The sequence below is a fragment of the Neofelis nebulosa genome, chromosome 3 (genome assembly GCF_028018385.1).
Source record: "Neofelis nebulosa isolate mNeoNeb1 chromosome 3, mNeoNeb1.pri, whole genome shotgun sequence".
Classification (NCBI taxonomy): domain Eukaryota; kingdom Metazoa; phylum Chordata; class Mammalia; order Carnivora; family Felidae; genus Neofelis; species Neofelis nebulosa.
In genome coordinates, this window is record NC_080784.1 from 80,653,735 (window position 1) to 80,674,983 (window position 21,249).

At 38.0% G+C, this 21,249-nt stretch overlaps 1 protein-coding gene across 4 annotated transcripts in view; it reads right to left on the reverse strand.

Annotated features, from left to right (window-relative positions):
* The window catches only part of ARHGAP10 (Rho GTPase activating protein 10), a 323,616-nt gene that overhangs the window by 49,502 nt on the left and 252,865 nt on the right, over positions 1-21,249 (reverse strand). For all 4 annotated transcript variants that reach the window (XM_058721211.1, XM_058721212.1, XM_058721210.1 and 1 more), the window contains one exon: positions 5,290-5,440. In XM_058721211.1, the coding sequence (XP_058577194.1) occupies positions 5,290-5,440 (151 nt within the window). The remainder of the gene's footprint in view (positions 1-5,289; positions 5,441-21,249) is intronic.

Genomic DNA, 21,249 nt, shown 5'->3' on the forward strand with positions numbered 1-21,249 from the left:
CCTTTACCATGGCCTTTCTGATTCTTACAGACAGATTTAAGTCAGATTAAACTTCCTTTAATATTATTTTCCATGTGACAACTCTCCCTTGCTGAAAAACAGTAACTTCTCTTATCATTCTATATATAAGGCACGTTTCTCTGTCTTTAATAATAATATTGAATAGCAGAAGCTAGGATTTGAGTGTTTACTATATACCAGACACTATATTAAGCACATTAACCACCTAAACCTTCTCAACTAACCTCAGTAGCACACATTATAACTACTATTTTGTAGTTAATACGATAGATTTAGAGAGGGTAAGCTATCTGAGTAGAATCAGAACACAAAGTCCTCTGACCAGACTTCTAACCATCATTCCTTAAGCTGACCTCCCCTGGTTTGGCAACATCTCATTGGGTTCACTGGTCACTACTCTTCAACCCTGCCCCCTTCTGATCAAGCTGGCCTCTTCTTTAACCTCCTGCCTTATTCTTACTCACCTTGCTGCCGGGCCTTCATTCAAGCTAGTTTCCTCACCTGAAATCATGCCCCAACCAACTGCCAAAATGGCTCCGCTCAAGGAAACCATGACACCTTTCCCACCTACCGCAGCCCTGGGGTTGCCTTCCTCAGGGCCCATAAGGCCGACAGCCCAGCACTGGGCACTTGCTACCATGCTGTCTCATTATTTTACTGTATAGTGACAGAAGGAGAGTAGAATATTGACACCTTGAAATAGAAACCATGTGTAAACATGATGCAGAGTTTATAAAAACTCTTCAATAGATACACAGAATTCTGATTTTAGTCTCTAGTATGAGAAAAATCACTAATTAATGATAGAGGCAGAAAATCTCCAAACTGCCAGGGGCATTCCATACTTTAGGATTAAAAATCTACATTTCAAAAGACCTTCCAAGAGCCTCCTTTTTAGCTCTCTATTCTCTTGCTTATGCCTCATTCATTATTCAACAAGATTGTTTCCAAATACCAAAGGTGGCTCTCAGCATCACTCTCATTGATATGGGACATTTAAATGTTAGGTAATCATTTAAAAATCTACCTTGGTGTCATTTCGGCTGAAAGGACATCTACATACAACTTATTTATGCTACTCTGATTTTAGAGACTGATCCGTATCACAGTATGTTCCTCCTTAGAACAGAAGGGAAACGATCATGCTTCGTTGTTTATCTATCTCCCTTTTAACAGTTACATTTTCACTTTATGCTTATAAGGCTCTCCATCCTTGTCACACTGTAGGACTACAATAACACATGTTCAACAAAATGTGCTGCAGTTAGCACATCCAGGATCCAAGTGTGAGAGTGCCAACCCAACGATACCCAAGTAAGACCTACTCTATAATAATATTAAATCTTGCCAACTGGCTTGCAAGATGATTCTGTTTTCAACTCGCTATAAATCATATTTTTTAAGTTGCCTAAACAAATAAACTGCTAGATCATGTACAAAAGAAGATGGGCAACAGAATACCTAACTACTCAAGAAGATACAAATAAAAACTAGTCCTATGAATGCCTCATTCTGTTTAAAATTAGAACTAGCATAAAGAAAGAGCTTGGTCAAAATTTAGATGACCACCATCTTGTCTCCCACTCCCCAAATCTCTTTTAAAATTTTTCTTTGGCCTTGAATGAGAATAACAAAGAATATATCTCATATAGCCTCATGAACTTCCCCTGTACTTGGGAGAATTACAACAACAAAAAAGGTGTCTCCTTACATAAGAGGTAGTAAAGGACATAAATATGGAATGAGCAGGAGAAAATGAACATACATTATAAATTTGTCTGGAATTACTTTATTATGAATTCTAATAAAAACACAGAAAGATCATTTGAGAATGAAAGCAAACCTCTGATTTTTAGTTATCTTTTTAGCACTTTCCAGCATACCTCATATTTTTCTATTTCACAACAGACCCAGCCAAACTTCTCAACTTTGAAGTTCATGAGATTATTAAATGCTATATAAAAATGAATATGGCTTCTACCAAATAAAGATAAGGCCTTTAGTAAAGATTTAATAGCTGCTCTATTTAAAGAAATCTAGCCAGATAGTATATCCATTTCAGTTTGTATTAATCATCAACAAAGATCCTTAAGCAACTAACTAGAATTTTAAAGTCTTTCGCAAATAATAAGTTTAATATCATTTAATCATATATTACCAAGAAAAATAACGAGCACTGTGTATATAATATGGATAAATGTGCCAAAGCCAATTAAAGTCTTTAACAAAGTAAAGACACTAGGCGTCTTTAATTAAACTGGTCACCTCTCAATTGGGATGGGGGTGGGGTTGAATATATCATAATAAAATTCATGTCTAACAGCAGAGGGTTTCTCTCTCATTTTACGCCAGCTTGGATTCTCTGCTTCCAGGCCTATCCTGCTTCAGCTCATGTAATAGGCTTGCTGACTCTTTGTTAATAATGACTTTTTGATCTGCCTGATGTTGAATTGAAGCCAATTGTGACTGTTTTCCAGGGTTGGCTATTTGGTACATCACTTAATTTCATACCCTACTCAATGTAGAAGAAGAAATAACATATTGCAAACACTTAACTCAAATACCAAATCTGTGACCAAATCATAAGGCTGAAGAAAATCTCCGATCATCTAATCTAGCGCCTTGGCTCTTGACAGATAATCCACCTAAATTTAAATAATAACTATTTGTCCTATATTTCATTAAGTCAAGATTAATTTATACTACACTGCATCAATGGGAGAAGGACACATCTACATTTAAAAATCTCTATCACATTCATCTAAGCTACAAAATTGGGAAGAATAATCCACCAAAGTTGACTGTAATGCATATCTTCACCAAACCTAGTGAAACATAGGAAATTGACTCTACTACCACCAATAAGAAAAAATATTAAAAAGATTAAACTTTTTGAAACCTTCAAGTTGACAATTATAGAACTCAGGCTACTGAAAAAAAAACATTTAAGTACTAGGGACAACAGATTTTTTTGGTGGGGGAGGGGGCAGGGTTTTTCAATATGCTAGGTATAGTCAATAACACAGTTTTTTAGTATGCTTCCCCTGTATGCTTCCTTTCAGAAGCTCTTCTCTTCATTTATCCCCACCACCCTGCCTTTTTTGGAAAATATAATATGTAGACCCTACTCTGTTCTCTCTGAAATAATTCTTTTTCACACAACCTGAGTTTCACTAAAGCTTACCTACAAATAATTGGCCGGGGTGGGGGGGAGGAAGGAAATAACTTATAGTTTTTAATTGCGTTATCTTATGACCTCTAGATAAAATAAAATTACTCTGTGACAAAATCATGGACTTTCCTGATTCCGACAATTTGCAACAACAACAAATTCCAAGGCTACAATCAAGAAAGATTAATGTAAAGTTATAAAATACAAAACGTAGAATAAAACACCATATAAATAATGAACATAAAAACAGACTAAAGGAATTGAATATTTCACAATCTTTTTCCCTTATAATCAAATAATTAAGAATTATTATATGACCTAAAATCTAGGAAAGCTATGATTATATGCCATCGTGAGCATTCCCATAAAAGATGTACCAAGCACCACTTCAGCAACTTCTTACCCATTAATAATCACTTTCCAACACAATGGTCAAAAGATCAGTCACCATGTATACTGATTGGATATTATGATTCAATTCCTTAAAATACCAAAAAAGTAGATGTGATTCTAAGACAAACAGTCACTCTTTGGTCATTTCCTTTATGAAATACAGCCAATTTGGTTTTGCTCAAGGGCCAGTGAGCCAATGCAGATTTTATTCTACATCTCCTTGACTTCTTTTTCTCTTCCTACTTCCCAACATTTGCCTCCTTCACTATTTATTAACACTTCCACCAGAGGACAAGTGAGATACAAGAAAAGGTGCAATTCAAACCAGTCAGTTTTACTCCTTATTAGCAACTCCATTGAGAGAAAGTGAGAGTGAGAAAAAAAGAGAACAAAAAAAAGTTAGGTAGGATCAGAAGTTGAAACTAAGGTCTAAAAGGAAGCTCTGAAATTATAGGTTGATTTTAAGGATTCATGCCCTTCCTCTGGAAAATAAGGATCTGATTGTAAAACTAAGAGTTGTATCATATGATGCCCATCTTAAACGATGTGAAAGAATACCGGCACACGTTAGCCCCCCGCCCACCGTGTTATTACAGGAAGCATTCTGAGGCTTCCTGCAGCGACTCCCTGATCAGTTGTCACTTGCTTGCATGGATCTTTCGATATTAGCTACCTGGACATTTGACTATACAGCTCCTTACGATGAAAGGTACTGCATTTGTTTCTGTCTTCATTCCCTTCCTCCTTCTGACAATCACCTCATACTTCCAAACCAATATAACTTCAGTAGCTTGCAAGGATAATAAATGAAAGATACAAAAAAGAAAAAAAGGTTGTAACAAAAAGAAGAACGAAGATTAATTACGAATTCAGGAAATATCCTCAAAAGGTCCCACAACTAAAGAGTCACAGTTTCAGACATGCCTGCTGAACTAGAGGTTCTTAGCCAGAATCACCTTACCCCTCCATGCCAATAACCGCACGATTACAAATCGGCAGTCAGTAATTTCTACGTGGCACACGGTCTTGTTTTGTAGAGATCAGTGCATAAAATTCAAATTTCCAAGCTTTCTTTAAAAAACTAGGCAATCTGACGATACTGAGACAATGTGGCCACATGACAACAAGTAACTGGAACATGTTAGCCAGGACAGGACAGTAGAACTTCCATCTGCCAGAGTCCCACTGCACCTTAGTTCACTGGGCCTGACCCCTGAAGGCAGGTCACTTCGCCACGCCTACTGTACGATGAGGCGCCAGCCTTGCGAGAAAACGTGGGCCAAATAAGATGCAGAAGCCCTAAGCTTCAGTGCAACAGAAAACTATGCCTTTAATCTCGATGTATTTAACATTAGACTATCAGCTCCTCTCAAAAGATCTGCTTTAATTTTAGTTCCTCTTCCATTTGTCTCAGAGTTATGTAACCTCACAGGAGGTCACACAAGTTTCCCAAAAAAAGAAATTTAAGCTGTCTTTTAAAAATAAAAAAAGAAACATGCATAACAAATAACAAACACAAACCTGAAACTCGCATTTTCTCTCTGACAAGAAGGCTTTACCCTCCTCGTTAATCTCAAAAAATTATCTTAAAGTGAAAAGAAATTAAAACACAAAGGAAGGAAAAGAATGGCCTTCCCTGAGGACATATGATATGCCATACTCTCAACATGCTGTCAAGCAGAAAAATAGAATCAACATCTTACCATCTTCCAGCTCCAGACAAAGATTATACACGGCCACGGGTCTCTTCGTCCTCTGGCCTTGTCTCTTCGATTGCCTTGGTGGAGCATTTGGGGGTGATGTCGACAGGGAGACTGGCTCCAGGAATGTCGCATCAGGCGGGGTCCTAAAAATCTGCCATCGAAGCATAAAGGACATTAATTGTTTCCCGTGAACAGAAACCTGCGTGTTGCAATAGTAAACCAGTATCAAGCAACATTTGATTTGGAGCTCATCCAAAACAGGCTGGAGCCAAAAATCCATTCCTTCAAATCGTGGGTACAGGTCGTAAGTCTTTCATTTATTTTTTTAACAGAAGATTTCAAAATACAATCTCTAGTTAAAATTAAGTAAAAGCAATGTCCAATCATTATATTTCAAAATAAATTCGTTCCAAAACTAAGTATGTATAATTAACTTTACCAGGTATAGACAATACCACAGCTATTCACCCACAAAGAAAGTAGCCAGGATAAAACATTAAAAGTAAATATCCCATTTAGTTTCATACAGGGTTATGTTTATGCCAAATGCTGGTCTCAATTTTTTTTCAGCTACATAAACAGAAACATATGACTGTAAATATTTTTTACACATTTAAAAATAGCTTATGCTTATGAAATTACCTTTCAGATTACCATGTACATTTTTCATAAAATACTTCATAGATTTTATCAATTACTGCCCTCCAACTTCCCTTAATAATTTCCCTTCCATTTATGAAACCTAGAATATTAGCACCTTGATAACCTACAGTGTCACTCATATATCAGCAATAACATTAATTAAAATGCGCTGCTTCTTTGCTTAACAATTTTTTTTTCTTTTGAGAAAAGCAATCTGTCCCATAAAGGGAAGCATATCATGCAGAGGTAATTTATAATAGACCTTCCACAGCTGCCAAGACCTGAGTTCAGAGGTTTCCTGTCCCCAACAACACTGGAGACCCTTCAGCCTTCAATGAAGTCATAAAATAAAATATTTAGACACATCAACCTAATAGACACTGCATCTCCAAGAGGCCTGATGCTCCCCAAGTGAAAGCAGGAAACAGGAAGAAAGCTTGCTACCATTAAACAAAACATAAATATAAAACTCACAATAAAAAGGGCACTGTGGGAAAGCCCCACTGCTGCAAGGAAATGATTATTTATGCATTTAAATAAAAAAGGCATGTGACCCGTGTATACGAGTGAGGGGATCACATATGCATATCACATTCAACAACTAACTACCATGTCAGAGTTACGACCGCAGAGTCTAAAAGTTCTCACCTAGAAACTATTATATACCAATAAAAATAGACAACTTCAACAGAGCATTTGCTTTATATAGTACCATACTGCCCCCTCATGCGTAAATGGGATACAAAATGATTTAAATTACTGTGGACAAATATTTGCTAGTGAAAATTTAATTTAGTGCTCCAACTGGCAACCTGCTAACACCATATTTCCACAGACTCTGTGTTCCAATAGGGCACTCCAGCAAATAGCAAACTACTTATCTGCCTTAAAAAATCCTCTGCTGTCTAAACTACTGTCCACAGCTGGATTTATTACCATCTGTCACTACTCAAATTAAGGAAGGTTGTGGAGTGGTGGGAACAGGAGAGAAGTTAGGTTGAGAAGCGTATGACAATGTGAAAGAGAGAAGTTGGGAAAACTTACTTCCATTGAAAGAAAACAGCCCGTGTGTGGCCAACTATTGGAATAGCTTCTTACCTATGTTTGATTTTTACAAATATGGGAAATGCCTCTGGGACAGTACTGGAATAGGAAACCAAACAATACACAGAGCCAATTCACCCAAACCCTAAATAAACAATGGGAAAGTTACATCCCAGAACTGATTCTGCATAGCTGATAATCTTCTGAACAGACCTTCCTCTAAGACCCACCCCGATGACTGTTGTTCCCTCCACACACACCTCAGGGTAACAAGATGGGTAGGAGTGTGGGGGGTAGGGGGGGGAGTTGTGGGGAGCGGCTCAAGCGTTCAGAGTCATACTGCAAGCCACCAAGCAAGGCAGGACCTGAGAGTGCAATTCCAATGCTCTCAGGGGAAAGATCTGAGACATCCCAGGGCTAAGTATGGAATTCTGCAAGCCTCCAGAATACTTATGACATGGTTTATATCAGAATATCTGTGAGAATATTATTTAGCCATAAAAAAAACACAAGGAAATCGTGCCACATGTGACAACATGATGGACATGGAGGGCATTATGCTAAGTGAAATCAGACAGAAAAACACCAATGCTTCACGATCTAACTTACATGAGGAATTTTAAAAAACCTAACTAATAGGTTAGAACAGACTGGTGGCTGCCAGAGGCAGGGGGATGGAAGTAGGGGGCAAATGGATGAAAGCAGTCAAAAGGTACAAACTTCTTCCAGTTAAATGTATGTGAGGTGACAGGCATTAAGCAAACTGATTGTGTGGTAATCATTTCACAATACATACACGTATCAAACCATTATACTGTGCACCTCAAACTAATACAAATTTTTTATGTCAATTATATCTGAATGAAACTCGGGAAAAATTCAATTTGGGAATGGGGACTGGGCTTCAGGTTTATTTGCTTTTCTTTCATCTGCATTTTAAAGCTTCCAGGTGATTCTTCTCTGGAGCCAAGGCTGAGAAATACCTATTCAGACAAACATTCTACAGCATTTTATACTTGTGTTGGATGGACCAAAGTCAAAATCAAAACACCAGAAATATTATCTCAGAAAAAGTGGCACTGAACACACACAATCGATTCCTTGGACCCTCTCAAGTCATAATTAGAGTAAAATATTTCAAAGATGCTAAATACCGACCACTTCCTCAACAAACTCCACGTTGTATTAACATTTCAAAGAGTTATCCTGTCATCTGAATTTGGTGGTACCAAGGCACATTTGCTCACTTGAGAAGGCACTATCCTGGCTTTTAAGTCTTCTCAGCTATGAATGTATAGACGACTCCTTAAAACAGGTGTAATGAGGGCCATAACACCTAGATCTCATGTTATTACAGACATTAAATGAGAAAATGTTTATAAACTGTTTAGTATAGCACTTGACACATCATAACCAGAAATAAATGGGAGCTACTGGTATTTGTAATATGATCACATGTGATAATAAAAATGGATTTAGACCTTCATTACTCTGCTCAACCACTGTTTTGAGAGGGCACTAATTCTTTAAAGTCTTGAATATTCCTCAAATCCACTGTTTAGTTATTCTAAACACATGATTCTAAAATGTTTTATGGAAGAAGCTCATCAAGCAGTGGGGGTGAAAGGGAAGAAACAAATAGAGCCCCTTATCAAATTCCCAAGTCAGCTAGAATCATAAAATTATTTTGTGTATTCATTTCTGCACTTCAGCACTGAAATCTGAGATTTAAATTACTTCTTCTTTCATTAAATACATTTAGCATTTAAAAGCACGTACTAGGTAGTAGGCTTTCTTTCTGTTTAATATTCTCACAACTTTTGAGGGAAGCATGTTCCCCACATGAACATGTGATATAAGCTCAAATGATAAAAGCTCCAAGATTAAACAATTAATCCAAATGTCCAGTTTGAAAATGGCAGAGTTGGTATCTTTGCTCTCAGTTCTGATTCCAGAGCCCCTACTGCTAGTTTAAAAAACAAACAAAATATAATCGTTAGGGGGAAAAATCACCAACTATAATGTTCTATATCTGTTTAAAAAGAGTAAAACTGGAGATTATCTGTATAATTTCAGATTATCTTTATAAGACATTCTCTATGTAAGACTCACCATCATTGTGCCATGACTTCCTAGATGTTTCACGAACACATCACTTTGTATATGCATCTACCTTATTTGCCAATGCACAAGACTCAAGTTCCCAATTACTTTTGTTTGTTTTTTAAGCTACAAAGCTATGTTCTTATGGTTCTCTCTGAAACACCAAAAATAACTTTTTTTTAGTATTCTTTTTAAGTTTAGGAGAGGAGGAAACAATAAACTGTTTACTTTACAATTTTGTCCTGTTTCCTGGCCACCTGATTCTAGAAGTTACAAATTTACTTATCTTGTTCTATTATGGCCAAGATGTATGTCATCTTCGACTATAATACTGACTTCCCAATTCTAGCACCACTGCATGGATGCAAATTCCTTTGCTGCCCAGGTCTCTTTCCAAAGTCTCTTGACTCTCCTAACTTCTCTAGCATCTTATTACCTTTGTTGTAGGGCAGATGAACTCATCTTCAACAATACTAAAAGATCAAGTCTACTCAAAACATTTGTTTCAGGGTAGAAAGTGTCTTCACTGCACCTACGTATTTTACAACAAAGGAAAACTCAAACCAGACAAGACAAAGACAAAACACAAAACTCCACACATAGATATGTCAGGTAGATAAGCGCTTATTCAGATCTACTAAGTGTTAGCACAAACACAAGTCTGGCACCACTGTTAAGTCACAGATTCTGCAGACTCAACAGACTCACCAGACTCACATTTATGCCCGTGGGACTCAGCCATACATATAAATACCTCCCAGAGTCCTTCATGCTCTGCTACCAGGGGCCACATACGGAAATGATTGGGCCACTTCTGCCAGAAATGCTTTGTAGATAACAGGAAATAAAAATGGTCTCTGAAAATTTTGCTTTAATACCCAACTCAAACCTTCAGCATTTGATTCAACTAAGTAAACAAATAATATGGTTAAAGGAAATTAAGGGGGATGAGATAATTTTTTTTACATGTTTCTACAGGAGAATCCACTGGTCTTTACTGTGATAGGGAGATTACTAATATGTGTGCATACTCCCATCATCTTGAATAATAATAGCTGCAACTATTGGGTAGTTGAAATATACCCGACAAATTCCTATGACCAAGTGGTTGACCTACAAAGATTTGAACCCAGATTTCCTGATTCTAGTGTGGATGTGTTAGTCAGTGTGTTGCCCTGTCTCCAATGTTACCCAATCACATTAAGCCCCATTCATACTCTGTCCTCTTTGATGGTGGCCTAGCTCACATAACTATACTATCCATAAACACAAAGAGATTTAGCCAGAAGACGGTTGGAAACCAATGCCTACTCCCCTTAGTGAACATTTAACATACAAGGAAGGACAAAAATAAAATTTCCAATCTTCTTTCCACAATATTTAGCTACAAAATGGCCAAATATTCCTTTCAGCTCCAGAGTCTATAGTGTGCTTAGACAAACACTCATCACCTTAAGGTTATATGACTCTAAGTTGGCACCAAGGTAGCATGAACCTTCCATCTGTAACATAACTTTAGAATTCAGCTACTGTGTGAACAGTACAAAAGAACTCTGAAAACTTTCCAGCTGTCTTCGAATCAGCTCTACCCCATGACTAAATATGGGTCTATTACAGAAAATTTAACTAGAATCGATAATAGGGACTGACAGTAAAATACCAGTTAGGTTCAGTCTAGACGCTGGAAATATTCTAAGGCTTCGTGTTTGTTCTGGTTCATTAAAACTCAGACTCTCAGAGCGAAAAGTATCCTACCTATCACTTAGGCCAAGCCCTTTTCTCACAGTTGAACAAACCAAGGCCCCTGTGGTTAAAGATTTGCTCATATTTATACCACTAGTTAGTGGTAAACTCAAGCTTTATTCCCAGACCAAGGCCTCAACGCCAACTGCTATTTCCCATCTGGCTGGCTCTGAACCTTTCTTTCCAAACACTATTCTTTATGCATGTGCCTCCTCATCAGGGGAGATTTTGCTTAATAGCTGCAACTCCTCGAAGTGCTTTCATATGCATTATCTGATGCAAACCTCAACACTTAGATCTGTGAGGCTGACATTGGACCCTGCTACAAGGTTTTATTCAGAGTCCTCCTGTTACCCATCAGCATGAGGCTCCTTCCATTATGTCACAGCAGACACTGAGAAGGGCAGCCAGGAAAAATGGGATGGGAAAAGGAAGGCAGGAGACGTTCTCAGTCCCAGCCTATTCATCCTACAGGCTCAGGCTTTCACTATGGCCCTGACTTACCATGAGCTTTTTGAAAAACAACTTCAATGTTGCTTTACAAACTCCCTCCCTGCCATAACCCACCCCTCCCCCCCCCCCCAAAAAAATAAAGCAAAGCAAAAAGTGTACTTTTTGGAATTTATCAGACTGCTAGGGTTCATGTTTTTCTTCCTTTCCAAGCTTTTAGTTTTAATTTCTAGAGACATTTTCGAACATCTTCCCAACTCCTAACGGTGTATACCGCATTAATTTCTTCAGCACTCCATGTGCTGTAAAACATACATAGAGTAATACATAATTGACTTTGGTTTTTACTACTTCAAGATTTTAGTAAATGACAACTTTTATCTACCAAACATTATATAATGAAACACACCCCAGAACTACCTACCCTAAACCATGGGTATTTTCAGTGGCATTAACTGTGTATGCAACATCAGTGCCCTGGTATTTCCAGTGTTCAACAAAAACTGACAGAGGTAATAATAATAATTAACAACTCTGATACATCGGTAAGCAAATGGCATTAAGTAAAGGTTCACAGGCTCACTAAATAGCTTTCTCTCTAACCAATTCATAAGGTAAACTCCTGATTAAGCTGAAACTACATCGCTCTTACAGTCAGGTGTGAACATACATTCCCAGTTATAAAATGCTGTGTTTTCTGGTTTGCAAACCCTTAAAAACACTCCAGGTGCAGTTGTATCAGTTTGCACCTGCAAACATTTGGGAAACACAAGCATACAACCTTCTGAAGTCAGAAGAATACATTTTCCCAAACACAGCTGTAACTTTGACTTTCAAAACCCAAATGTCTACAAATATTCTTAACTAAATAAAAACCCAATGCCTACCTAGAATTTTTTTTTTCAATTTGTCTTTTGCTCACATACAAAAAGTTTACATTACAGTATAAAAGCCCAGAATAAAATTAACTCCTCCTCCAATTTCGGTGTAGAACTTCTTCCAATTTTTTTTGTTCTTTTTCACCCTTTATCTTTCCAAAACTTTTCATTCCCTTAGAAATCACTTGGTCCTGGGGTGCATGGATGGCTCAGTTGCTTAAGTGTCCGACTTTAGCTCAGGTCGTGATCTCACGGTTCATGGGTTCAAGCCCCAGGTCGGGCTCTGTGCTGACAGCTCAGAGCCTTGGAGCCTGCTTCAGATTTTGTGTCTCCTTCTCTCTCTGCCCCTCCCCCCACTTATGCTCTCTCTCTTCCTCTCAAAAATAAACAAACACTAAAACAAAAATTTAAAAAAAAAATCACTTCGTCCTAACAGTAGTACAGAGGATCAGAACACAAGAAGCCTACCATTTGCAGTCCCCAAAGGCCTGGGGATCCACAAGGAGAGACCTCCCCAACACAGGACTAGCTCTAGCCATGACAAAAAGCAGGACCCTCCCTGAATGTTACCTGTGAAACTTTATACCAAATATAAGTAAACATATTCAGAACTCACTGACTCATCATTTTATGAACATTTCAAGGTGAATGACATTTTCTTTTGGAATACAAGCTATGACCCCTCCTCGTTTAGTAGGCCACAATGATCATTTCCCTAGAAAGAAAGAATAAGCCATGGATCTATTTATTCTCTAAGAGGAAATGTGTGAATTTTAATCACAGTGAAGAAAACATCTCCTGAAGGCATGTATATGATTGTATTTATCAGAATCATCTAAAACCTCAAGTATGTGTGCCCCAGGTATGACCTACATATTTAAGAAATAGTGCAACACACTTTTTTTCCTCCATTTTAATGCTCATAAAAATGAAATGCCTAGGGGCACCTGGGTGGCTCAGTGGGTTAAGCATCCAACATCTAACTCTTGATTTCGGATCAGGTAATACTCTCACAATCATGAGGTTGAGGCCCATGTGGGGCTCTGCACTGACAGTGTGGAGCCTGCTTGGGAGTCTCTCTCCCTCTCTCTCTCTCTCTGCCCCTCCCTCTGCTTGCTTGCTCTCTCTCTCTCTAAAAAAAAAAAAAAAGTAAAAAAAAAAAGTCTAAGCAAAACCATGCTTTGAAGGTGGTCAATGGTAATTCTTTATGAGAAGCTGCATGGTGGGGGGGCAGGGGATATTTACCAGCGTTCACATTAAATCAATAGCTTTAGGGGTGCCTGGGTGGCTCAGACAGTTAAGCACAGACTTCGGCTCAGGTCATGATCTCACAGCTTGTGGGTTTCAGCCCCACGTGGGGCTCTGTGCTGACAGCTCAGACCCTGGAGCCTGCTTCGGATTCTGTGTCTCCCTCTCTCTCTGCCCCTCCCCCGCTCACACTGTCTGTCTCTCTCTCTCTCTCTCTCTCAAAAAATAAATAAATATCAAAAAAAATTTTTTTGTTAATCAACAGCTTTAAAATTTATAGGAATAGTTTGGTAATAATGTAGGGGTCAGGGTACTGATCTCCCTTCTCCCATGCAATCAAATATCCACATAGAACTTTTGACTTTCCAAAACCTTTAACTACTAATAGCCTAGTATTGACCAGAAGTCTTACTGATAACAAACAGTTGATCAACAAATATTTTGTGTGTCATATGTATTATACAGTGTATTCTTAGAATAAAGTGAGCTAAAGTAAATGTTAGTAAGAAAATCATAAGGGAAATACCATACTGTATCTTAAAAAAAAAAAAAATGTGTAAGTGGAACTGCACAGTTGAAACTCATATTGTGCAAAGGTCAATTGTATAATTTATTCATGTTACAAAAGTGATAACTAACACATTACAGTCCTTGTAGAAGTTCCGGTAAACTCAAGGGAAAAAAACCTCTTTAAAGAAGATAAAAACCATCCATCATCCCACACACAGGAACATTTCTGTTAAAATTTTAATGACTATTCTTCAGAGTTTTTTTTTTTTTCCATGTAACATTTGTCTCACTTTATTTTATTTTATTATTTTGGAGAGAGAAAGAACGTACAAATGGGGGAGAGAGGGAGAGAGGGAGGGACGGAGAGAGAGACGGAGAGGGAGAGAGAGAAAGAATCCCAGGCAGACTCCATGCCCAGAGTGGAGCCAGATGCAAGGCCAATCCCACGATCCTGGGATAGTGATCTGAGCAGCAATCAAAAGTCGGATGCTCAACTGACTGAACCACCCAGGGGCTCCACATTTATCTCATTTTAAAGAAGTTAATGTAAGATTGTAAAAATATATGGACCACAGTCTCCTAGAACTTGTATTCGGTCCACAGTTACACATGAGAGGTGGTGACCTCTGGCACAGACATCTGTTAGGAATAAGTTTTGGGCAAGATTCGATTTCTAAACACACTGGGATACAGTTAGATTTCACCTCCTAATTAGACGTTTCTAATTAGCAATTTAGAAATTATTCATGTGTAATTTTAGGAATATTCCAAGCAGCTCAATGTTTAGACCTTCACCTGCCAATTCAAATCTCTGTGGAAGTCACACATGCTGGCTACTAACACCATCTCCTTCAATATGCACTGCACAATTCATTTGAATAAGACTTAAATGTGATAAAAGCATACTCTTTACCTAGTTCTTGCACCTTCAAAGGTGAGGCTCAAAAGGTTAATGCTTATATTTCTGAATTACACATCCGTTTGGAACTTGCTAACTCTCAGTTATTATAGCTACGTTTGAAGTGCAAAGGAGAAGATCTGCCTCAATTGATCTCACTTCTCTTACCACCAGTTTTGACACAAATGCCTTAAGTGCATTCCTTTGATTGGAAAGAAAGAATAGGATAAAACAGCAACAGAACCACATACAGAGAACAGAACCTCTTCATGTGTATTTCTGTTGACATTCTAATAATCAAGTGCTTGTTACTTATATCCACATAAAATGTTTAGTACTTGTCAAATCGAGTCATGCAAGCTTATCTTTGTCACAAGATTATTCAAGAATCCAACACTGTCTGTCATCATTATACATTTATTTACTCGGAGATGAGTGTATTATGTTTAAGATTTTTATGTAATTTAAATTCCAAATCATAAATGTAGAGGAGTCATCAATGAATACTATCACTAAAGGATAAAAGTCTACTGTGGAACAGGATTCTTAAATATTCTCAGGCTATCTCCTAATGGATCACCATTAATGACAAAGAGGGAAAAAAAAGCTATTTTTACAATTAAGAAATCTGGCAGTCATTACTTCTGGCACTTTTAAAATACAACCACAAATTCATGGACACTCTTCCATCTATGTCTCTTCCCCTTGAATCTGGGCAGGCTCCTGACCTTGCCAACCAACAGCATATGCATTAGTGATGCTAGAGGAATGCAGATACTAGATTATAAAAGGTCCTACCATGTCTGCCCTCATGGATAGAACACTCCCTTTGACTGCCATGCTGTGTAAGGAAGCCCAAGCTATGTGAAGAAGCTTGTGTAGGAGATTCTGCTCACTCGTCTCAGAAGAGCCTTGCCTCTGAGTCACCCTAACCCAGGCACCAGATGTAAGTACAAAGCCTCCAGATGATCCCAGCCCATAGCCATTCAAATGTCCCAGCTGGTTTGCTTAGAATGATCAAGATCATTTACCTCCCAAAAATACATAACCTGAATATAACCATGAAGAAAGATTAAAATTAAAGATCATTTTATAAAACAACTGGTCTAGACTTCCAGGGAAGATGGTGGAGTAGTAGGATCCTAAGTCCACCCCATCTCACAGACAACTCAACTCAAAAAGACCCACATGAGGGCAAATAAACCAGAAAATGACCCAAAGACTGGCAGAACAGACTTCACAGCTAAATGTAGAGAAGAAGCCACATTGAAAAGGGTAGGAAAGGCAGAGACACGGTCGGGAATCTAATGGACCCACAGGACTGTCCACAAGAGGAAGAGACATGATGGGCATGGAGAGGTTAGAGGACTAGACCCCACCACACCAGGTACCCCAGGCATGGGGAACACACACTGGGAAAAGGAATTCCTGTAACATTTGGCTTTGAAAGGGCCTGGCTTCACAAGTTCTTACAATTGGTGGGGCTTAGCATCTGGAACTTTAAAAATTGGTGGGCTCAGCTCTGGGAGCTGGAGGGTGAGGAAACTGAGTTCCCAGCCTTAGCACAACAAACAGCCCTGCTGCGATACAGCATAGAAGCAGCATTTTGAAGAACACCAGGCATATACATGAAAGAAATGTATTTACTAATCTCAGAGCAAGTGCTGCAGAGGGAAGAGATCTTTGGGAGACATCTCCAAGAACAAAAGAGCTACTGGCATACCCTCCCTGCTTCCCAGTCCAGGTATACAAACACTTGCTGGAACCAGCACGGGGCCAACATTCTCCACCTAGCTTGCTAAAAGCACCTCTGCCCAGTGCACTTCTGTGGATATACTCCCTCACAACCCGGCTGGCCTCAGCAGGAATTTTCCCAAGCTGCTGCAGGCCTTCTCCCAGTGTGCACCAATGTGGACCTTGCTGCCATTGTGCACCCTGCCCCCATATCATCCTGCAGCCCTGCCCCCTCCAATAAACCCTGGGCCAGAGCCCATCCAAAGTGGTGCCATATAAGCCTGGCACTGGGCAATCAGCCCTGACAGTGGCTAACACCACTCCAAAGCGACCCCTGCCCAGGGAGAGGGGAAGATTACTACATACACTACTCTAACTGTGGCCTGAGTAGTGGGCTAGGGGCAGACATTACATCTAACTGCAGGATACGTCCACCAACAAAAGCTTCATAGGGGACAACTCAGGGAAGGTGCCCTGTAGTTTGGTGGTACTGTATCTCTGGAAAGTGCATGGGCTGACTCAACTCAAGCCCAAGGCAGCCTCAGACTGGCCCACTAACAACACAGGTACAAAATCCTGTCCACAACGGGCATGACTGTATTGAACAAAGGCAAATCAGCCACAATAGTAGGTCACAAACAACACACATAGGATGCACTCATGAAGCGTCAGGTCCTGGTGAATAGCAGACATTGCATTTCAGGGCACTACAGGACCTCTCATTCATAGGCCATTACTTTCAACAACAGTAGACATAGCTGACTTGACTAAATACACACAGAGAATTAGACAAAATGAGGACACAAAGGAATATGTTTTAAGTGAAAGAACAGGAAAATCACAGCAAGAGACCTAAGGAAAATGGAGACCTAAGGAAAATATCCAATAGAGAATTTAAAGTAATAGCAATAAAGATACTCACTGGACTTGAGAAAAGAGTAGAAGACTTCAGTGAAACCCTCAACAAAGAGACAAACATAAAACAACCAATCAGAGATGAAGAACTCAATAACTGAAATTAAGAAATACAGTATAGGGAATAAATAGTAGACTAGAGGAAGCAGAAGAACAGATCAGCGACCTGGAGGACAGAGTGATGAAAAGCAATCCACCTAACAGGAGAGAGGAAAAATAATAATAAAAAATGAAAATAGACTAAGGGAACTCAGTGACAACATCAAGGTTAATAGCATTCATATAATAGGGACCCTGGAAAGAGAAGAAAGTAAAGGGAGACAGAAAACTTATTTGAAGAAATAATAGTTGAAAAATTCCCAAATCTGGTGAAGGAAACAGAAATCCAGATCCAGGAGGCACAGAGAGCCCCCCAACAAAATCAACCCAAGGAGGTTGACACCAAGACACACAGTAATTAAAATGGCAAAAAGTGCTGATAAAGAGAGAATTTTTAAAGCAGCAAGAGAAAAGAAACAGTTACATACAAGGGAAAGCCAATAAGGCTATCAGCTGATTTTTCGGCAGGAACTCTTCAGGTCAGAAGGGAGTACCATAATATATTCAAAGTGCTAAAAGGAAAAAAACTTGCAACCAGGAATTCTGTATCCAGAAAGGCTATCATTCAGAATAGAAGGATAGAGAGTTTCCCAGGCAAAAAAATGTAAAGGAATTTATGACCACTAAACAAGCCCTAAAAGAAATGTTCAAGGAGACTCTTTGAGTAGAAAGGAAACACCCTAAGTAGGAGTGTGAAAAGTAGGATGCACAAAGCAGTAAAATTAAATATATCCACAAAAATTCAGTCAAGGGATTCACAGAATAAAAGGATGTAAAGTATGACACCATATACCTAAAATATGGGGGGGAAGAAGAGTGAAGAATGGGTTCAAACTTAAGCAACCATGAATGCTTATATGCACAAGATAGAATGCTTAATATAGAATATAGAATGCTTAATATAGAATGCTATATGCACAAGATGTTATATGCAAACCTAATCAAAACCACAAATAAAAAACCAGTAATAGATACGCAAACACTAAAGACAAAGGAATCCAAATATATCACTAAAGAAAATCAACAAACCATGAAAGAGTGCAAGAGAACAAAGTAACAGAAAAGAACAATAAAAACAACCATTGAGCAAGTGACAAAATGGCTACAAATACCTATTAATAATTACTTTGAATGTAAATGGACTAAATGTTCTAATCAAAAGACATAGAGTGATAGAATAAACAAAAAAGCAAGACCCATCTATATACTGCTTACAACAGACTCATTTCAGACCTAACAACACAGGCAGACTGAAAGTGAAGGGATGGAAAAGCATTTATCATGCAAATGGAGGTGGAAAAGAATGCTAAGATAGCAATACTTACATTGGACAAAATAGCCTTTAAAACAAATACTGTAACAAGGGACAAAAAAGGACACTATATAACATAAAGGGAACAATCCAACAAGATGTAACAATTGTAAATATTTATGCACTCAAAATGGGAGCACCCAAGTTTATAAAGCAGCTAATAACAAACATAAAGGAAATAATAAATAGTAATACAATAGTAGTAGGGACTTTAACACCTCATTTACATGAATGGATAGACCAGACAGAAAATCAACAAGGAAACAGTATCTTTGAACAACACATTGGACCCCATGTATCTAACAGATATATTCAGAATATTCAGTCCTAAAGTAGCAGAATACATATATTCAGAATATTCAGTCCTAAAGTAGCAGAATACACATTCTTTTCAAATGCACATGGACCATTCTACAGATCAGATCACATATTAGGCCACAAAACAAATCTCAACAAAGTCACAAAGACTGAACTTAGACTATGCATCTTTTCTGACCACAATGCTATGAAACTACAAATAAACCACAAGAAAAAATTTAGGAAAAAAAACACATGGAGGTTAAATAACATGCTACTAAACAATGAGTAAGTCAACAAATAAATCAAAGAGGAAATCAAATAATACATGGAGACAAATGAAAATGAAAACACAACACTCCAACATCTTTGGAATACAGCAAAAGCTGTTAAAGAGGGAGGTTTGTAGCAATACAGGCCTACCTCAAGAAGCAAGAAAAATCTCAAACAACCTAATCTTACACTTAAAGGAACTAGAAAAAGAATAACAAACAAAACCACAAACCAACAGTAGGAAGGAAGTAATAAAGACTGGAGCAAAAATAAAAATAAAAACTAAAAAAAAAAAAAAAAAAAATAGAACAATGAAACCAGAAGCTGGTTCTTTGAAAGGATCAACACAACTGATAAACCTTTCACTAGATTCATAAAAAGAGAGAGAGGATTCAAATAAACAAAATCAGAAATGAAAGAGGAGAAATAAAAACCTGACACTCAGAAATACAAAGGATTATAAAAGAATATTATGAAAAATAATATGCCAACAAATTGAACAACCTAAGAAGTGGACAAATTCCTAGAAATATATAGCATCCAAAAACTAAATCAGGAAGAAGAAGAAAATTTGAACAGACTGAATACTAATTACCAGAAATGAAACTGAATCAGTAATCAAAAAACTTCCAACAAGGGGCACCTGGGTGGCTCAGTCAGTTAAGGGTCTGACTCTTGATTTTAGCTCAGGTCATGACCTCACAGTTCATGAGTTCAAGCCCCACATCAGGCTCTGTACTGACAGCACAGAGCCTGCGTGGATTCTCTCTCTCTGCCCCTCCCCTGCTTGTGAGCATTCTCTCAAAAATAAGTAAATAAACAGTAAAAAACAAAAACAAAACAAAACTTCCAACAAATAAAAGTCCAGAATAGATACCTTCACAGGTGAATGCCATCAAACATTTAAATAAAAGTTAATGTCTATTGTTCTCAAATTATTCCAAAAAATAGAAGGAGGAAATCTTCCAAATTCTTTCTATGAGGCCAGCATTACCATGATCCTAAAACCAGATAAAGACACTACCAAAAAAAGAGAACTACAGACCAATATCTCTGATGAACACAGATGCAAAAATCCTCAACAAAATATCAGTAAACCAAATCCAACAATACATTTTAAAAAATCATTCACACACACATACACACACATACACACAATCAATCACCACGATCAAGTGGGATTTATATCTAGGATGCAAGTGTACTTCAATATTCACAAATCAATCCACATAATACATCAACAAGATAAAGGATAAAAACCATAGCATAATTTCCATACATGCAGAAAAAGCATTTGGCAAAGGACAACATCCATTCATGATAAAATCCTTTACAAAAAAAATTGGTTTAGAGGGAACATACCTCAGAATAAAGGCCACATATGAAAAACCCACCGCTAACATCATCCTCAGTGGTGAAAAACTGAGAGCTTTTCCCCTAAGATTGGGAACAAGACAAGGATGTCCACCCCTACTATTTTTATTCAAGATAGCACTGGAAATTCTAGCCACACCAACCAGACAACAAAAAGAAGTAACAGGCATCCAAATCAGTAAGAAAGGATGAAAATTTTCACTACTTGCAAATGATATACTATATATAGAAAACCCAAAAGACTCCACCAAAAAACTACTATAACTGATAAATGAATTCAGTAAAGTCACAGGATACCAAATCAATACACAGAAATCCATCCACTGCATTTTTATACACTAATAATGAAGCACCAAAAGGAGAAATTAGGAAAACAATCTCATTTAGAATTACACCAAAAATTATAAAATACTTAGGGATAAAACCCAACCAAGGAAGTG